Raw genomic sequence first — 16,983 nt, forward strand, 5'->3', positions numbered from 1 at the left:
GTGTGAGGTGTGTAGGCTGTGTGAGGTATACAGGCTGTGTGAGGTGTGTAGGCTGTGTGAAGTGTGTAGGCTGTGTGAAGTGTGTAGGCTTTGTAAAGTTTGCCTGTTGCCCGCCTCAATGGTACTAGGTACAGGTGAATCATAAATCTCATCCCTGTGCCTGAAAACAGATACAAGCAAGTTCATCCCAATGGCGGTTATTTTTGGTCTATGGGCTCTTTATGCTAGTATTGTTTCATTCATTTTATACCAATGTTGCATTTCTATTCACACAATGTTTGGTCCTGTTCAATTGCCTTTAATCTGCATATTTCAAATCCTGCTGCTGTCCTCAGTTACATCCTTTACTGCCATCACTGTGTTGGTTCTGTCTACAAATTTAGCATAACATTTGGTTTAAGTGTGCAGACTATTTACATAAAGCATCAACACAGATTCAAGCATTAACCCCTTTAGAATGCCAACTAACAGCACTGCCCTAACCTGACTGAATGCCTTTCCAGTCTCCTCTTTTTGCCTTTACAGAATCACAGAATTGTGATGGCACAACAGGAGGCATTTGGCCCATCACAATATCACCAGCTGTTCAAACATGCATCCTTACCTCATGCCATCTTTTGTTTTCCTCCTCATACCATTCACATCATTTTTACTGAATTCTCTTGAATGCCTCAGTTGAACGTGCCTCCATTAAACTTCCAGGCAGCACATTCCAAACGCTAACTATTTGCTGAATGAAAATGTTTTTTCTGACTTCAACCATTCTTCTTTTGCAGATCCCACTCCTTTTACAAAGAGGACATCTTCTCCCTATCCAATCTATCCAGCCTACTCATGGGCTATGAAAATCTCTATCAGATCACCTCTCAGCCTTCTTCTCTCCAAACAGAACAGTCTCAACTTCTTCAATTTATCTTTGTAACTGAAGTTCCTCGACCCTGGAACCGTTCTTGTAAGCTGCTTCTGCACTGTCTCCAATGTACGCATGTCCTTCCTATAATGTGGCACTCAGAAGTATACACAGTACTCCAGCTGAGGTCTAACACGTGTATTTTACAAGTTCAACATTGTCACCTAACTCTTGTACTCTACGTACCTGTTAGTAAAGTCAAGGATACTGTAAGCTTTACTTACTGCTCTCTCCATCTTTCCTGCCACTTTCAATGATCTGGGCACAAATACACCCATGTCCCTCTGCTCCTGCATCCACTTCACATTACACCTCCCTGTTTTCTATTGTCTTTCGATGTTCTTTCTATCAAAATGCATCACCTCACATTTCTTAATTTTTAATACTTTGCGCTTTTTAAATTAATTAACCAACAGAGACACTGCCAGGGGCTTTAGATTAATTATAAGTCTTTCATGCAGAACTTCACTAACAGCTTTCTAAATATCCAAATGAGATCCATCAAATGGAGTTTCATTCTTTATTTACTGGCCCTTTTCTTAAAAAATGTTGGACAAGGTACTTGGTTTTATAGCTGATTCAGAGATACCAATTGTATCTTGAAATTAAAAATTCCTTACACAATGAAACAAAACCATTCAAATTGTGTGACGTTTACTCTGTAAACTTACGCAATAAATATTCAGCAGTGTCCTGCTCATAGTCTGCATCCTCTGGAAAATGATCAATTATTTTGCAGATTCCTTTGAAGGTACCTGTTTGGAACACACAGTTTAGAAGCCAGCACTTAAGTATGTATAAAAATAGATACACAAGAACATTTTTTCAAAATCAAAATGTCTCAACCTGAAAAAACAAAGTGAAATTAAACTGTGGTCTGTTATCATTTCTCACATCTAGAACTTGACTTTGCAGAGAGTCTTTGCATTACTTATCACAGATCCATTAGTGCCTAGGGCCTCTTTCAAAAATGCAGCTGGAGCTGAAGGCAATGCAATCATCATTTCAGCACTAATCCTGCTCCTTTGTTGTTTCCTAGTTGCAATCACTCTCCATTCTCTTTCTCTGTATGTTCTGTTCGTCTTTGTCTTCAACCTCTCCATTTTCTTATGTTTTTCCTTTCATAATTCTTTTCCTTTGTGATCTCCCTGTCTCCTAATTTTCTCTCACTCCATTTTGTTCCTCCATTACCTTCTGTGCTCTCTTCCCACTTCTCTTCCTCTCCCAATTCTCTTTCCTTCCCCCTCCTCTAATCCTCTGTCACTGGATTTCTTTGTACCCTTTTAGTAACTTCCTTTTAATACAACGACCAAGTGTTATAGTTCTGAGCAAAATGTTTATTGATTAATTGCAAACATTTGTGATGCTTTAAACTGGATATAATATATAATGAGGAGGTTTCACTCCCCATTTTAATTACAGACACCTTCAATCATGAAAATGTAATTTGCCATCTGACCTCAGGTGCTTGGAGTTTAATTTTTGTGTCATCTTCTTGCTTAATAACATCAACAAATAGCATCTTTGTTTGAAAAACAAGAAAGGAAGTGTGATTTAAGCTTATTTAAAGCATGGTGATAGGAAAAATACTCCAGGCTTCCTGAAGTTGTTATTTGTAAAAGGAAGAAGGCTCAAGCAGGTATAGACCATCAAAATCTATCAATCTCAGACTTGAAAACTCCAATTATCCCTTAATATTTACTTTAGATATTTTCCTGATTAACCTGTTCGGGGATGTTATTACACACCTCTGGAGCTGGTGGGATTTGAATCCAGGCTCCAACGAAGCTCAGCGCAAACTGGGAGAACAGCACTTCATTTACCACTTGGGAATGCTGCAGTGTTCTGGACTTAATGCTGAGTTCAACAATTTTAGGGCTTCAATCTTTCCCCATACTTTTCACCACCCCCACACACCAGGCCTTGTCATCACTTGGACTGCCACGAAACACAACCCATTATCAGCTATTAACCATCCCCATTAGTAGCTATTCATTCTCTTAGGCTGGTCTTTATCCACTTCTTTGTCTGTCCAACTGTTTTTCTCTTTTTTTGGGGCTATATCTCCACCTATCATTTACTCCTAACCCCTCCCCTATGCTTTCTTCTGCAAAAAGCCTTGCTTTACCTAGCATCCATTAGTTCTGAAGAAGGGTCACTGGACCTAAAACTTGAACTCTGCTTTCTCTCCACAGGTGCTGCCAGACCTGCTGATATTTTCCCACAATTTCTTTTTTAGTTCCGTATTTCCAGCATCCACAGTACTTTTGTTTTTTTTTAATCCAGGCCTTCTGACTCGGAGGTAGGGACACTACCACTACATCACACAAGTCCTTAGTATTCACTTTATAAATTAAACAGATAAGTGAGTAAAATAAGGATGAAGAAATTTGTTTAATAGCTGCCATTTGCAGTATCTTTTTGGAAGCTGTATATCTGACTACTTAAATTTGTTGTATTTTAGATTACTAATATAAACCATAGGACTCCATAGTCCAGTCAGTCTAACCTTGCCATTGGGCGAATTATTGGAAAAACCTCTGAAAGACAGTATAAATTATCACTTTCAAAGGCACAGATTAATCAAGGACAGCACGGATTTTTTTGTAGCATACATGTGTTTCAGCAAAGCTTTGGACAAGATCCCACAATGTAGATTTGGTTAATGAGATCCTTGAAGGAGTGGTAAAATGAATCCAACATTTGCTAAGGAATAGGAGGCAAAGGGTAATGGTTGACAGGTGAATTTGTGACTGGAAGGCTATTTCCAGTGGAGCTGTGCAGGCTCAATGCTGATTTCCTTGCTATTCAGAGTATGTATAACTGATTTAGATTTAAAGAAGGGAAATTGTTTCAGAATCTGCAGGAAGATATCAAGTACTAGGCAAGTGGGCATAAAAATGGCAAATGGAATTCATTCAGAGAAGCAAGACATCACAAAACCAAGTGATGAAAGTCTCAATATTTCACACTTGTGTGAAGGTAGCAGGGCAGTGGGATGATGCCATGCAGTGTGAGGGTCCCAGAAAGGGTGCAGTGGAAATTTACCAGAATAGTCTCAGTAGTGAGAGACTGAAGCTACAAGAATAGTTTGGAGAACTTGGAATTATTCTTCTTACAGCAAAATCAATTTGTTAAAGGTATATGGGATTACAACAGGGGGTTTGGATAAGGTAGACCAGGAGAAGCTGTTCCCATTGGCTCAAGGTACAAGACATGAGGTCACAGAGTTATGGTTTTGGGCTGGAGATGCAGAGTGAACAGGAAGAACCTTTTTACACAGCAAGCAATAATGAGCTGGAACTCACTGCCTATATGGGGGATGGAAGGAGAGGAGATCAATGATTTCTAAAGGAAATTGGATGGGTACTTGAAGAAAATAAACTTTACAGGATTATGAGAATGAAGTAGGAGTTTAAACCTGACAGGTTAAATGGGCTCCTTCTGTGTCATATACGACTAGAGAATATATCATTTTTTTTGGCTGAGATATAGAAAACAAAAGTGGGGACATAGAAATGTATGAAATTCCAGTTAAACTGCAGCTGGAGGACAGCATATTGGTCATTCCATTGCAGGAAGGATGTGATCATATTAAAGAAAATACAGAGATTTACAAGGTTGTTGCTAGGATCAGAGAATTTTACTTATGAGGAGAGATTGAATCAGCTGGGGGATGCTTTCTTTGGAACATAGGAGACTGAAGCGAGATTTAATTGAGTGAAATAAAATAGCAAGTGCCTAGATAGACTGGGTATGAAGGGATTATTTCATTTAGCAAGAAAGTCAATAACTGGGTGTAGATTTTAAGAAAATTGAAGGACAATGGCAGGGGGAGGTGTTGAGGAGAAATATTTTCACGCAGAAGATGGTGGGAATTTGAAACTTACTGCCTTAAAGGGTAGTTAATGGAGGAACCCTTAACATTTAAAAAGTAATTTGATTTGCAATTTAAATGTCGTAGCTGCAAGGTTACAGACCAAAAGCTGGCAAGTGGGATTAAGGCTGGTGGCTCCTCTACCATCTGCACAGGGCACAATGGGCCAAATGACTGACTTTTTTGTGCTGTAAATTTTCTATGTTTTTGTGACTGAAAGTGCCAGGACACATAGCGTGAGAATTTTACAACTGTTCTTGGTTTTAACTATTTGCAAAGTTGAGCCTTTTCAATTTATGGTGATTTAATTATCCCTGGTCAAAACAGATGCTGTTTGTCAAGTCAGTTGAGTAGTTTGTGTGTGAATTTACAAACCATCGATTAGCTGAACAGCAGAATTTTTTTCCTGGAACTGAACTTTGGATAGAAATATATTTGGATCCAAGAACAATAAATATTCCATATCACACAATTCAGATAACTTTGAACTTTTACTGGAGTTAATTGGTGTCATGTCATGGGTGATGCAGGCTATCTGTGAACCACTTCATTTAGGAATGGGTACTCATGCAGTTGCTGGAGGATCACAATACAGTGACTGCAATAAAACTCCTTTATTTCAGTGTTGAGAATTGGCATACTTTGAGCACAGGCATTGAGCATTCTCTCCCAAACTCTGCTGATGTACTTGGGTAATTGATGGAGCTGATCAGCAGTTTAGACAGATGTTTCCTTCTCCTAAGCTGATTGCTTTGCAAACCCATGTTTGGCACCTTCGGATCATTATTTCCCGATCCAAATTTTACCCTGTCTAGGCCTTCATATGACTCCATTCCTACACCAATGTGGTTGACTCCTGACAGCCCTCTGGAATAATCTAGCAAACCACCTACTCAGGGCAACATGTAATGAGCAATATATACAGACCTTGCTAGTTTGACCCAAATCTCAAAATGGAATAAAACTCATTCACCTTGTCTACCCTCCTACCCTTTTGCTGATATCAGCCTGAGAGTCCTATCAACATTAAAAAGCTGTTTCGTGACCCAAAATGTTATAGAAATCAATATGAATAAGTTTAATGTGTTTTTTAATTCTTGCCTTAGTGGGGAAAGGCTGATAGATTTGACGTTTTCAGAGAGTCTGCTGGGGTCTGTTCTTTTAGACAGAAGCATTTTCACTGAAAGAGTGACTGTGTGCAGCTGTCACTTTGGCAAGTCAGTGTCTCAGGCTGTCAGTGATTCATGACCTGGTTTTATTATCATAGGGAGGGACTTGATTCATTTAATAAAACCTCAGGCCACACACACAACCCAATGTATGTGACTCACCAGCTGACAATAATACTCAGCGTTCAATAATGATTACATTAATCGACCAATTTCAGTGGCAAATTTAGTTGACTAACTTTGTGACTTTCATTAAAGTAATCTCTTTTGCCAACTGTGATGGAATATTCAATAACAATTCTCATGTATTGCTGGCGGCAGATGGAGAACTGCTCCAGATCTTTCAATACACCGACTGGTCAATTGATCACAAAGGAGCAACAACTAAAGGACTCTGTTCAGTCAGTTGGAATCTTCTTGTAACAGGCTAACAGGAGGCATGTGCTGACAGAGGTGAGCTAGTTAGGGGCTGACAAAGAGATTAATTACAGTATTCTTACATGTCTGAATTGATATTTCTTTCCTGGATAGAGCTTGAGAACACTTAGGGATAATGAAAGAGCAAACAATCCATCAAAGACCACCCCTCTGGCACTTCAGCTGTCTCACTCAAACCCATCTCCCTGGTACGTTAACCAGCAGTGAGTTAACATGTTTTTCTGAATGTGGGGAGTGGGGCTCAAGGCTACAACTTTATGACATTAGACTCAGTCACAAGGCTTCTCTGTACAAGTCAAACACATGGTCTTTTTTTCACAGTCATTGAATCCTGTAATGTGACTGCTTCCTGTTTCCTTGCTTGATAAACATGTAAACCCCTGACCCCGGTTAACTGAGTAACCCAGCCGAAGGGTCAAAATCCATGATAGGTGGAGCACCAAATTTCAAAACAATAAAAGGGGAGAGTAAGTGTGTCAGGAAGAGGCTAGGAATTCTGCAATGAGTAACTCACCTCCCCATGTCTCTCCACCATCTGCAAGGCATAGGTCAGGGGTGTGATGGAGTACTCCCCACTTGCCTGGCTGAGTGCAGCAACAAGAACATTCAAGAAGCTCGATACCATTCAGAACAAAGCAGTCCGCTTGATGGAATCTCATCCACCACCTTCAATATGTACTTCCCTCATCATCATCGAGGCACAATGGCAGCAGTGTATACCATGTACACATTGCACTGCAATAACTCACTGACATTCCTTCAACAGCAGCTTTCAAACCTGTAATCTCTACTCATCTAGAAGTGCAAGGGAAGCAGATGCATGTGAACACTACTTGCTAAGTTCCACTCCAAGCTACACTGCATCTATAATAGCTGTTCCTTCACTGTCACTAGATAAAAACCCTGGAACTCCTTTCCTAACAGCATTGAGTATTCCTAAACCCCAAGGACTGCAGTGGTCTAAGAAGTCAGCTCACCACCAGCCTCATCCTATGAATAAGCTTAAACAAAAATAGATTTTGGGTGACACACAACTTATATTTTGAAAGCTTTAAACTCTGGAACAAAAGAATAACCAAGGCATTTCTCAATGTTAAACAGAAGTGGGAACAAAATATCTTGGGGTAAGTCAGTTATAAATGTATATTCTAAGCTATCTAACGAGGGCAAGGCCAACTGAGGAACACTCTGCTCATTGAACTGAACTGATGCTGATCCTTCCCTCTGTATAACATCCAGTGCTTCAGATGGGTCAGTGCTGGTGGACTGAAACAGAATGAATTGGGCTATCTAGTAGAGAGATTGGTATCTATCTTGAACAATGTCGATAGACACAGATTGGAAGAGATACAAAGGAGTATTAACTGCATCTCACCAGATGACTCAGGGATGGGATGGGCTGGGTCTCCAAATGATGATGATTCAGTTCTTGTTTTGCTGATATTTACAATACATAATTTTACTTCTGCATCAAAAGGCTTTTGCTATATTTTTAACAACAAAGTATTTTTCAGATACTAAAATTTATAATTAACGGATGCTTTGAATTTAAAAGTTATCAATTAAATAGACCACATATCACAAGCAAAGCTGGTTTGTCAGAGAACAGAACTGACATTATTCTGTTATTCTGATACATTATTCTAAGTAATTTTAATGGTGAACCTAAATTTACTTTTTCAAGTCATTATCTCATGAATTAGTGGAAAGAGGTTTTGATATGTTTAACAGGAAAAAAAATCATTACAATCTGGAACATCTCTGTCAGATTTTCTTTTATTATGCAGAGCTTGATGAGCAAAGCCCCACTTTCTCTGGTGTCTCCTCATCACCAAAACTGTCAGCACTGGGATTAGTAAATGTCTTCTACATTTGCTCCATTGCCCTAAAAACTCAACTGGACCCAAGTTCTTATTTTGTTTAATCAATAATTTGTAATGGATTGGAGCTAACTCTCTTATATTTTATGCTTCTATTCTGCTGTCTTATCAAGCAAGTCAGATCAAGGCTGATCTGCACCATAACGTCATCTATCTGCCTTGGTTCTGTAAGCAGCTCATGAATCTGGATCTTAGAAGTATAGCAAAGCATCCTTCCCTCAGGCTGCTAAAAGATTTGTAGTGAAAGACTGTTTAGAAAGCATCTTTGCAGACTATCTTTTGCATTTAATTTATTCCCAAAGCAATCATGTTGGAAGTGCAAAGATCAAACCTTTACAATGTAGTGATTAATTTTATTGGCTATAGTTGAATTTGAGCTGCACATTGAAACGGCATTCTTGAGATTTCTGATATGTGCAGCCGGTTCAAAATGGAACCACCCAGGTCTAGGCCCGAAATGTCAGCCTTCCTGCTCCTCTGATACTGCTTGGCCTGCTGTGTTCATTCAGCTCTACACCTTGTTATCTCTCTTCCCTTTGACAAATTGGATGTAACTCCTTTCAATAATCATACTACTGTCTCAACAAAGTTTCAGTTGCTTTCAGAAAGGTGGTGGTAGAATTAGTAAAAGGACAGGGAATTTTTTGGAAAAGGTAAAGGATTCTAACATGGCTGTCACCTTCTCAGAGGTCTGCCCAAACTGTTCACTCTCCAAAAATATATCCAAGTTTCCCTTAAACCCTTCTATCTTAATACTCTTCCACAACCTGGCTTCCTTTTGATTTAGCCAACCACATGGGTTACTTTCTGACAGACATGTTAATATATTGGTGTAGGTGCCTGGGGATTGAAATTGACTTCTAATAAATGCCTACAGTTAGGCTTGGGGGTCAGTTAGCTCAGTTGGCTAGATTTAGATTTAGATTTATTTCATATTGTCATTTGTACCTAGGTACAGTGAAAAGTGGATAATGTTACTGTGTCCCAGTACCATCTTGGATTACAGAATAAATTATGAATAAATTAATATTAAATTGATATTACTGAAACTGAAACAGCTTCAAAAGTTCATCTTTCCCTCTCCATAGACTTCACCCTCTCTGTTTCTCTAGTCACTGCTGTTTGACATTGTCCCGTGGGTCCTGGCAATGTGCTCCTTTTCTACAGCCACTGGCGCCGTCACTTCCCCATCTGCTGCCTCCGAGCTGGAGACCATCATGCTACCCGGGTCTTACACCTTCTCCAACGCTGGACATTGACTGATGGATCCTGATTCTGAGTCGACAGATGGGGTCCTGGCTCATCTTCCAATGCTGCCACCTGAGATGGAGCAGGGTTGGGGATACACAGACCCCTGGCCTCCCGCAGGAAGAGACCCCAGGTCAAGCAAACAAAAACACCTGGACAGCTGCTTTGTGATGCCAACAGCGTGGGTTTCGTTCCCCCACCAGCTGAGGTTACCATAAAGGACTCTCCTTCTCAACCTCTCCCCTCGCCTGAGGCACAGTGACCCTCAGGTTAAACCAGCACCGGTCGTCTCTCTCTCTCTCTCTCTCTCTCTTTGAGAGAGCAGCCCCCATGGTCTGGTAGGACTATGGTGATTTTACCTGTACAGTCAGGCTTTGAATGATGTCTTTCTGGCAGGTCACCTGCAAAGGTGGTGGCGGCATATACTGTCCACTCAAAAGGCACAAGTCAGGAGTGTGTTGGAATACTCCCCACTTGCCTGGATGGGTGCAGCTCCAACAATTTTCGAGAAGCTTGATACCGTCCAGGACAAAGCAGCCCACTTGATTGGCACCACATCCACAAGCATCCACTCACTCCACCACCAACGCTCAGGAGCAGCAGTGTATACTCTCTACAAGATGCACTACAGAAATTCGCCAAAGATCTTCAGACAGCACCTTCCAAACTAACGACCACTTCCATCTAGAAGGACAAGGACAGCAGATACATGGGAACACCACCACTTCCAAGGCACTCACCATCCTGACTTGGAAAATATATCACCATACCTTCGTTGTTGCTGGGTCAGAATCCTGGAATTCCCTCCCTGATGGCACCTGGGAGGATATCCAGAGAGGATATCGAGGTGGTGCTCTAACTCAATGAGGATTCATCAGAAATTTATACATTGTAAATCAAGTAGACTGCATATTATTCAAATTCCAAAATGATCTGTCTAACATGATGAACATTCTGAAAGTGACAAGGTACCTGTTTCCTCGGTCTCACCACTCCCTATCTTCTCATATACGATCTCATCTCCTTTTTGAAACCTGTGCTTCATTCCCATCCTTGACTAAAACCTCACTGCTTCGTTGATTAAAGTTTTTCTATTAGTGTGGTATAGAGTCATCCTCACATTCCATTTCCAAACAAGGCCTCAGGGCCAGTACTTGTTCAGCCACATTGCATTTCACAAAATTCTGTCTCTCTGCCAAATCAGCATCCTGAGCCTGCATGTGTGAGATTATTTTTCTTCTTAACCTGAGCACTTTTCTTGAAGAAGAATAAACAAAAAATGAATCTTAAATGATTTCAATCATTATTGCTTACTGAGCTAACTAAAACTCACTACTTCATTCTAATTCCAGTTTGAGATTGATGTAGGATTAATCCATGTTAACTCATATCATTCCCAAAATTTCCCCCAACAAGAGCAAAGAAAGGGAGTTCCCTCCGGGCTAAGATTTATTCCTTAACCAAAACACAACAGGAAATTATGCTCGACATATGTAAGCCATTTGTGGAGCCCCAACTGGAGTATTGTGTCCAGTTCTGGCCACCACACTTCAGGGAGAATGTGAAGGCTTTAGAGAGAGTGTTTACTGGAATGAATCCGGGGATCAGGAATTATATTTACATGGACAGACTGGAGGGACAGAGTGGAGAAGGCCAAGGAGAAATTTAGTAAATGTTTAAAACTATGTAGAGCTGGTGAATAAAGTGAAATTGTGTTTAAAAGGACGACATGGGGATATGGCACGGAATTAGTCCAACTAATCCATTTCAGTGTTTATGCTCCACTTGAGCCTCCCTGTACCCCGATATCTTCTCATTTAAATCTATCATCATAACCCTCCATTTCTTTCTCCCTCATTTCCCCATAAATGCATTTAAACGACTCCCTTCAACCATTCCTGTGGTAATGAGTTCTACTGTCTATCCACTCTGAATTTCGCATGTGATTTCTTGGTGACTACCTTACCTTGCCAGCCTTTAATTATGCCCTTCTCCTCAAAAGGAAACCTTCTTTCTGTAAGTATCCCAGTTCAATCAGAACCTATGCTTTCACTTCCTGTTCCAGAACTGGTAATATTGAACAGATTTTTCTCACCAGCCCTGAAGCACATGTTAATTCTCCAGATCTCTCTGTTGTAGTACCAATTCTCATGTGGTTCTGACCAGAGATAATAATCCAGAGATTATTATTATTCTCACTGTCTTCCTTTCTAATTTAGAACCTAAATTCTGCCACTCTTTCACTGAAGCGTTGAAAACCAGAGGACAATGGAAATGGGATTAGAATAGTTAGGTGGTGCAGACTTAATGGGCCGAAGGGCCTTTTTCTGTGCTGTAGACCTCTACGATTCTATAACTATGAGTGACTTAAACTGATTCACAAATGAATCAGAAGCAACAGGAAGAAAAATATTTCATTCAATGAGCAATTAAGATTTAGAATGCACTGCCTGATAAGATTTTATCTTAAATAAAAGCAAAATACTGTGGCTGCCGGAGATCTGAAATAAAATTAGAAAGTTTTAGAGAAACTCAAATGTTTTGGGATTCTTCTTATCTATTTCGAAGAAAGGTCATGGGACTCGAAACATTAACTCTGTTTCTCTGTTGCCAGATCTGCTAAGTCTGTTTCTCTCTCCACAGAAGCTGTCAGACCTGCAGAGTTTCTCCAGCACTCGCTATCTAAATTTTATCTTAGCTTGTTAAATGCTTGCAGGAAACAATTTACAGGGCTATGGGAAAAGCACACAAAGGATTTAATAGACTCTGGAACAGTCCCCGCAGATTGGAGGGTGGCTAATGTCACTCCAATATTCAAAAAGAGAGGTAGAGAGAAATCAGGGAATTATAGACTAGTGAGCCTAACATCGGTATGGGAAAAATTCTCAAATCTATTGTCAAGGATTTTATAGCAGAGAATTTAGAAGACACTGGACAGAAGCAGACAGAGTCAGCGTGGATTTATGAAGGGGAAATCACACTTGACAAATCTGTTGGAATTCTATGAAGACCTGACTAGTAGAGTTGACAAGAGGAAGCCAGTCGATGTAGTATATTTGGACTCTCAGAAAGCATTTGACAAAGTCCCACATAAGAGATTAATGTGCAAGATTAAAGCCCATGGAATTAGAGGAAGTGTATTGAGATGGATAGGAAACTTGTTGGCAGAGAGGAAACAAAGAGTAGGAATTAATGGGTCCTTTTCAAATTGGCAGGCAGTAACTAGTGGGGTGCTACAGGGATCAGTGCTGGGACCCCAACTATTCACAATATATATTAATGATTTGGATGAGGAAACAAAATGTAACATCTCCAAGTCTGCAGATGATACCAAGTTGGATGGGAGGGTGAACTGTGATGAGGATGCAGAGATCCTTCAGCATGATCTCAGCAGGCTGGGTGAATGGGCAAATCAATGGCGGATGCAGTATAATTTGTATAAATGTGAGGGAATTATAGACCAGTGAGGCTAACATTGGTAGTGGGAAAAATTCTCAAATCTATTGTCAAGGATTTTATAGCAGAGAATTTAGAAGACAGTGGCAGAATCAGACAGAGTCAGCATGGATTTATGAAGGGGAAATCACACCTGACAAATCTGTTGGAATTCTATGAAGATGTAACTAGTAGAGTTGACAAGGGGGAGCCAGTTGATGTAGTATATTTGGACTTTCAAAAAGCATTTGACGAAGTCCCACATAAGAGATTACAGGGGAGGATGTTCCCAATGGTGGGTATGTTGAGAACCAGCATCACAGCATGAGGATTCGGGGTAGATGATTTAGGATGGAGATGAGGAGACATTTCTTCACCCAAAGAGTGGAATTCATTACCACAGGAAGTAATTGATGCCAAAACATTGAATGTATTCAAGAGGCAACTAGATATAGCACTTGGGGCAAATGAGATCAAAGGTTATGGGGAGAAAGCTATTAAGTTGGACGACCAGCCTTAATCATGAAGAATGGCGGAGCAGGCTTGAAGGGTCGAATGGCCTCCTCCTGCTCTTATCTTCTATGTTTCTATGCTAAAGTGGGACCAACTAGATTGTTGTTCAAAAGTGCTGTCATAAACCTAAAACAAAATCATTAACATAGTAAAATGTCCCATAGGTGCACTATCAAACAAAATTTGGCACTGAGATTATAAGGAGCATCTGAAAGCAGCAAGGCACAGATATTTAGGGGAAGAAGTCCAGAGATTAGTATATTGGCAGCTGAAAGCAAAGCCACCAATACTGGAGCTATTAAAATTGGGGAATTGGCTCAAGAATCCAGAATTAGAAGACCACAGATATCCCAGAAGATTTTGGGGCTAGAGGAGATTATAGAGCTAATGATGGCTAAGGCTAAGGCTAAGGAGGGATTTTAAAACCAGGATGAGCAGTTTAATATTGAGGCATTGCTTAAGCAGGAGCCCGTGTAGGACAATGAACATGGAAGTGAGAGTGAACGGTACATGAATTAGTTTGGAATAGTTAGAATTAGAGATAACAAAGGCACAAATGTATATGGGTTTCATCAACAAGTGGGCTGATGCAAGGCAGAGCTCAATAAAGTTAAGGCAGTGAACATGTGCTGAAATGTCTTGTAAAAATATGACACCAACATTGTAAACAGCTGAGCAGTTGCCAGGGAAATGGGAGTGAGGAAAGAAGACTGTGGAGACAAAAGAGAATGTGTTCAGTCTTCTCAATATTTAGTTGGAGAAAATTTCTACTCATCCAGTAGGAAGTCAAACAAACTGCTTCACCATGTAGAGACAGTGGATGGTTGAGAGAAGTGGCACTGAGGTAGAACTGGTGCTACTCATCAGTTTAAATGTGGAAATTGATGTTGTGCTTTGGATGACAGATCACATGAAATGAAAAGTAGAAGAAACAGGAAATAACTGGATGACCTGAATGGCCACTGTTTGTGCTTTACTTTTCTATAATCCCAGGATTAAACAGATTAACTGGTTTTATTGTGTTGCTATTTGTGGAGGTTTGCTGTGTGCAAATTGACTCCTGTGTTTCCTGTATCAAGTGCTTTGAAGTTGTGAAAGGCCATGTAAATGTAAGGATTTTCTAGAGATAGTTTTTACCGGTTAAGATATATTTGTGATACAGAAACGTAGAATATAGGATCACAGTTAGGCCATTTGGCCCATCGAGCCTGCTCCACCATTCGATCATGTCTCTTATGTCTATCAACCCCATTCTCTTGTCTTCTCCCTCTAACCCTCCATCTCCTTACTCATCTATCATTGAGAACCTATCTATCTCTGTCTTAAATACATTCAATAATTTGGATTCCACAGCCCTCTGTGACAATGAGTTCCAAAGATTCACCCTCTTCTGGTTAACATTGCCTTATTTACTGAAGGTCACTTTTTCTGTGAATAAAATATTGAATAAATACCATGTTTTCCTAAACAGGGAGAAGAAATGTTCCATCATGTTTCTCACAGCCACTTTATGTGCTGGTGGTACATTACAAGATGATTTACTGCAGCACAGCATGGTCTGAAAATAACGCCTTTCTTTCTTAAAAGGTGAAAGCCCTTTTAAATGTAACCTCTCTGATGGCAGACTAGTCATTCCCTCCTTTATTGTTTACTTCCCCTATAATCATATTAAACCACTGAGCCTATTTCCTTCTGTCTGCTGCGTCCTGACCTTTAACAGTGAGAAAATCTGTTGTGCTTTGCATGTTTCGTTTTGCCGAAAAAGCCAGAAAGATGATACAGCTGCAATAAACAGGAGATTCCGGTACTACTGACACTGGTTGAGCAAATTACTCGGCACAACAGACATCTAAGACACAGCCAGAGTAACCAAGGCAACCAGCACCTCAGGTGGTAACCAGGGTAACCAGGTAACAAACATTTCCAGGGTAACCAGAGCAACTGGTACCTCAGGTACAGCCAAGGTAACCAGAGTAACTGACAGTTCCAGGGTAACCAGAGCAACTGGTCTTTCAGGTAGAGACAGGTTAACCCACACGGTCCCTGTATCATTCATGGCGCACTGTGCACATAAGGCCACGCTGAGTTTGGTATAATTGCAGGCTGGCGCGGTTTTCCTCTGATAAAGCCGGCATTCCAGGCTTAGGGTTTGTGGGCTGTGCATGTTGCTGTAGGATACAGGGCTGTGCAGAATTCAGCTGCGCTTGCTAGCGTTCTAACAGATAATATCCACTAGAATGTGTCAAACAGTCTCTGTATGACCAGGTACATAGCCCACCGCTTTCCGGGGATATTGCTCCCGTTAGAACCGGCTGTTTACACAGCGCAACGCCCCACACTATGGATTTAGCTTCCATTCCGGTTCTTAAAACACCTACAATTCGCAAGTTATGATCCTGCGATTAAATTGGGAAATAACCTTCGTTGCCACCGTTAGCCGTGTTTGGAATAGCAGCCCTCAGTCACTGTACCCACCGCCCTCCTCCCCTCTCTCTGTGCTTTTATCTGTCTCCCACTATTTTCCCTCTTTCAGTCACTGTCTCTGTCTCTCTCCTGTTTCTCCCTGCTCCCTGTCTGCCCGCTCTGCTGGGCTTTTCGACGGGCTGAAAGGCTGGGATTGCGACCCAAGGGGAGACGGACGCTCGGCCAGACGCAGATGTACTTGTCCCCGGACTGGGGACGTGATTCGCTCCCGGCTGGAATGGAAGGAGCGGGGTGGGGGGATGCGGGGAGTTGCTGCTAAAGCCGGGGGCTGGGGAGGAGGCAGAGAGGAAGAGGATGGGACAAGGATTGAGGAACCTGGATCCAGTGGCTAGCATAGGGATGAGGAAAGGCTTTGGAGTTGGGAAAAGACAGAGACAAAAGGCTGGGACAGAGAGACGGGGGACGGTCAAGTGTTGGGTTGAGGGTGAAGAGGGAGTGGGAATACCATGGGAGGGTCTGGAATGGGGGAAATGCATTGGCATGAAAAGGGAGAACAGGGCTGAGAGTTGGGATATGACAGAGCAGATACCTTCCAGACAACAAGTCCTCCAAAGTCCGGAGTGGGTCATCACTTCCTCGTTTTTTCGCACCGTGTCGTTGTCGCTGTTGGTCTTAGTCCTGCACACTCCCCGCGAATACAGCCAGTAATCGGTGCCCACTGCAATGGTCATCAGGCTGAAGGCAGCGAAAGCTCCGACCGTGGTGAGCAGCATCTGCATGCCGCGGTCACAAACACCCATCATCATGTAGCCCCAGCCCCCTTACCCCCACCCGCCCCCTGGCTGCATCCACCGCCACCTCCACACCGAAAAAAAAATCCTCCACCCCAGCCCACCCCCCCGGGGGCCGCTGGCGCTCACTCCATCGCCTGGCCCTCCGCCTCCCAACTCCGGCTCGGCAGCATCTTCTCAGTCCGCCTGCAGGCTCAGGCTCGCCGCAGGAGGAGGCAGCTCGCTCCCTGGGAACCCTCGAGCTGCTACTGCGAGCGGCTCCGTGCTCAGGCAGGCAGGCAGGCACGGAGGGAGGGAG

At 41.8% G+C, this 16,983-nt stretch overlaps 1 protein-coding gene across 1 annotated transcript in view; it reads right to left on the bottom strand.

Annotated features, from left to right (window-relative positions):
* cacng3a (calcium channel, voltage-dependent, gamma subunit 3a) overlaps window positions 1-16,694 on the bottom strand; it is a 25,591-nt gene extending 8,897 nt beyond the window's left edge. Inside the window, exons 1-2 of the mRNA XM_048609650.1 lie at window positions 16,484-16,694; window positions 1,582-1,665 (exon numbers count right to left, since the gene is read on the bottom strand). Of these exons, the coding sequence (XP_048465607.1) occupies window positions 1,582-1,665; window positions 16,484-16,694 (295 nt within the window). The remainder of the gene's footprint in view (window positions 1-1,581; window positions 1,666-16,483) is intronic.
* Window positions 16,695-16,983: the final 289 nt, after the last annotated feature.

This window comes from Rhincodon typus, chromosome 21 (genome assembly GCF_021869965.1).
Source record: "Rhincodon typus isolate 14 chromosome 21, sRhiTyp1.1, whole genome shotgun sequence".
Classification (NCBI taxonomy): Eukaryota; Metazoa; Chordata; class Chondrichthyes; order Orectolobiformes; family Rhincodontidae; genus Rhincodon; species Rhincodon typus.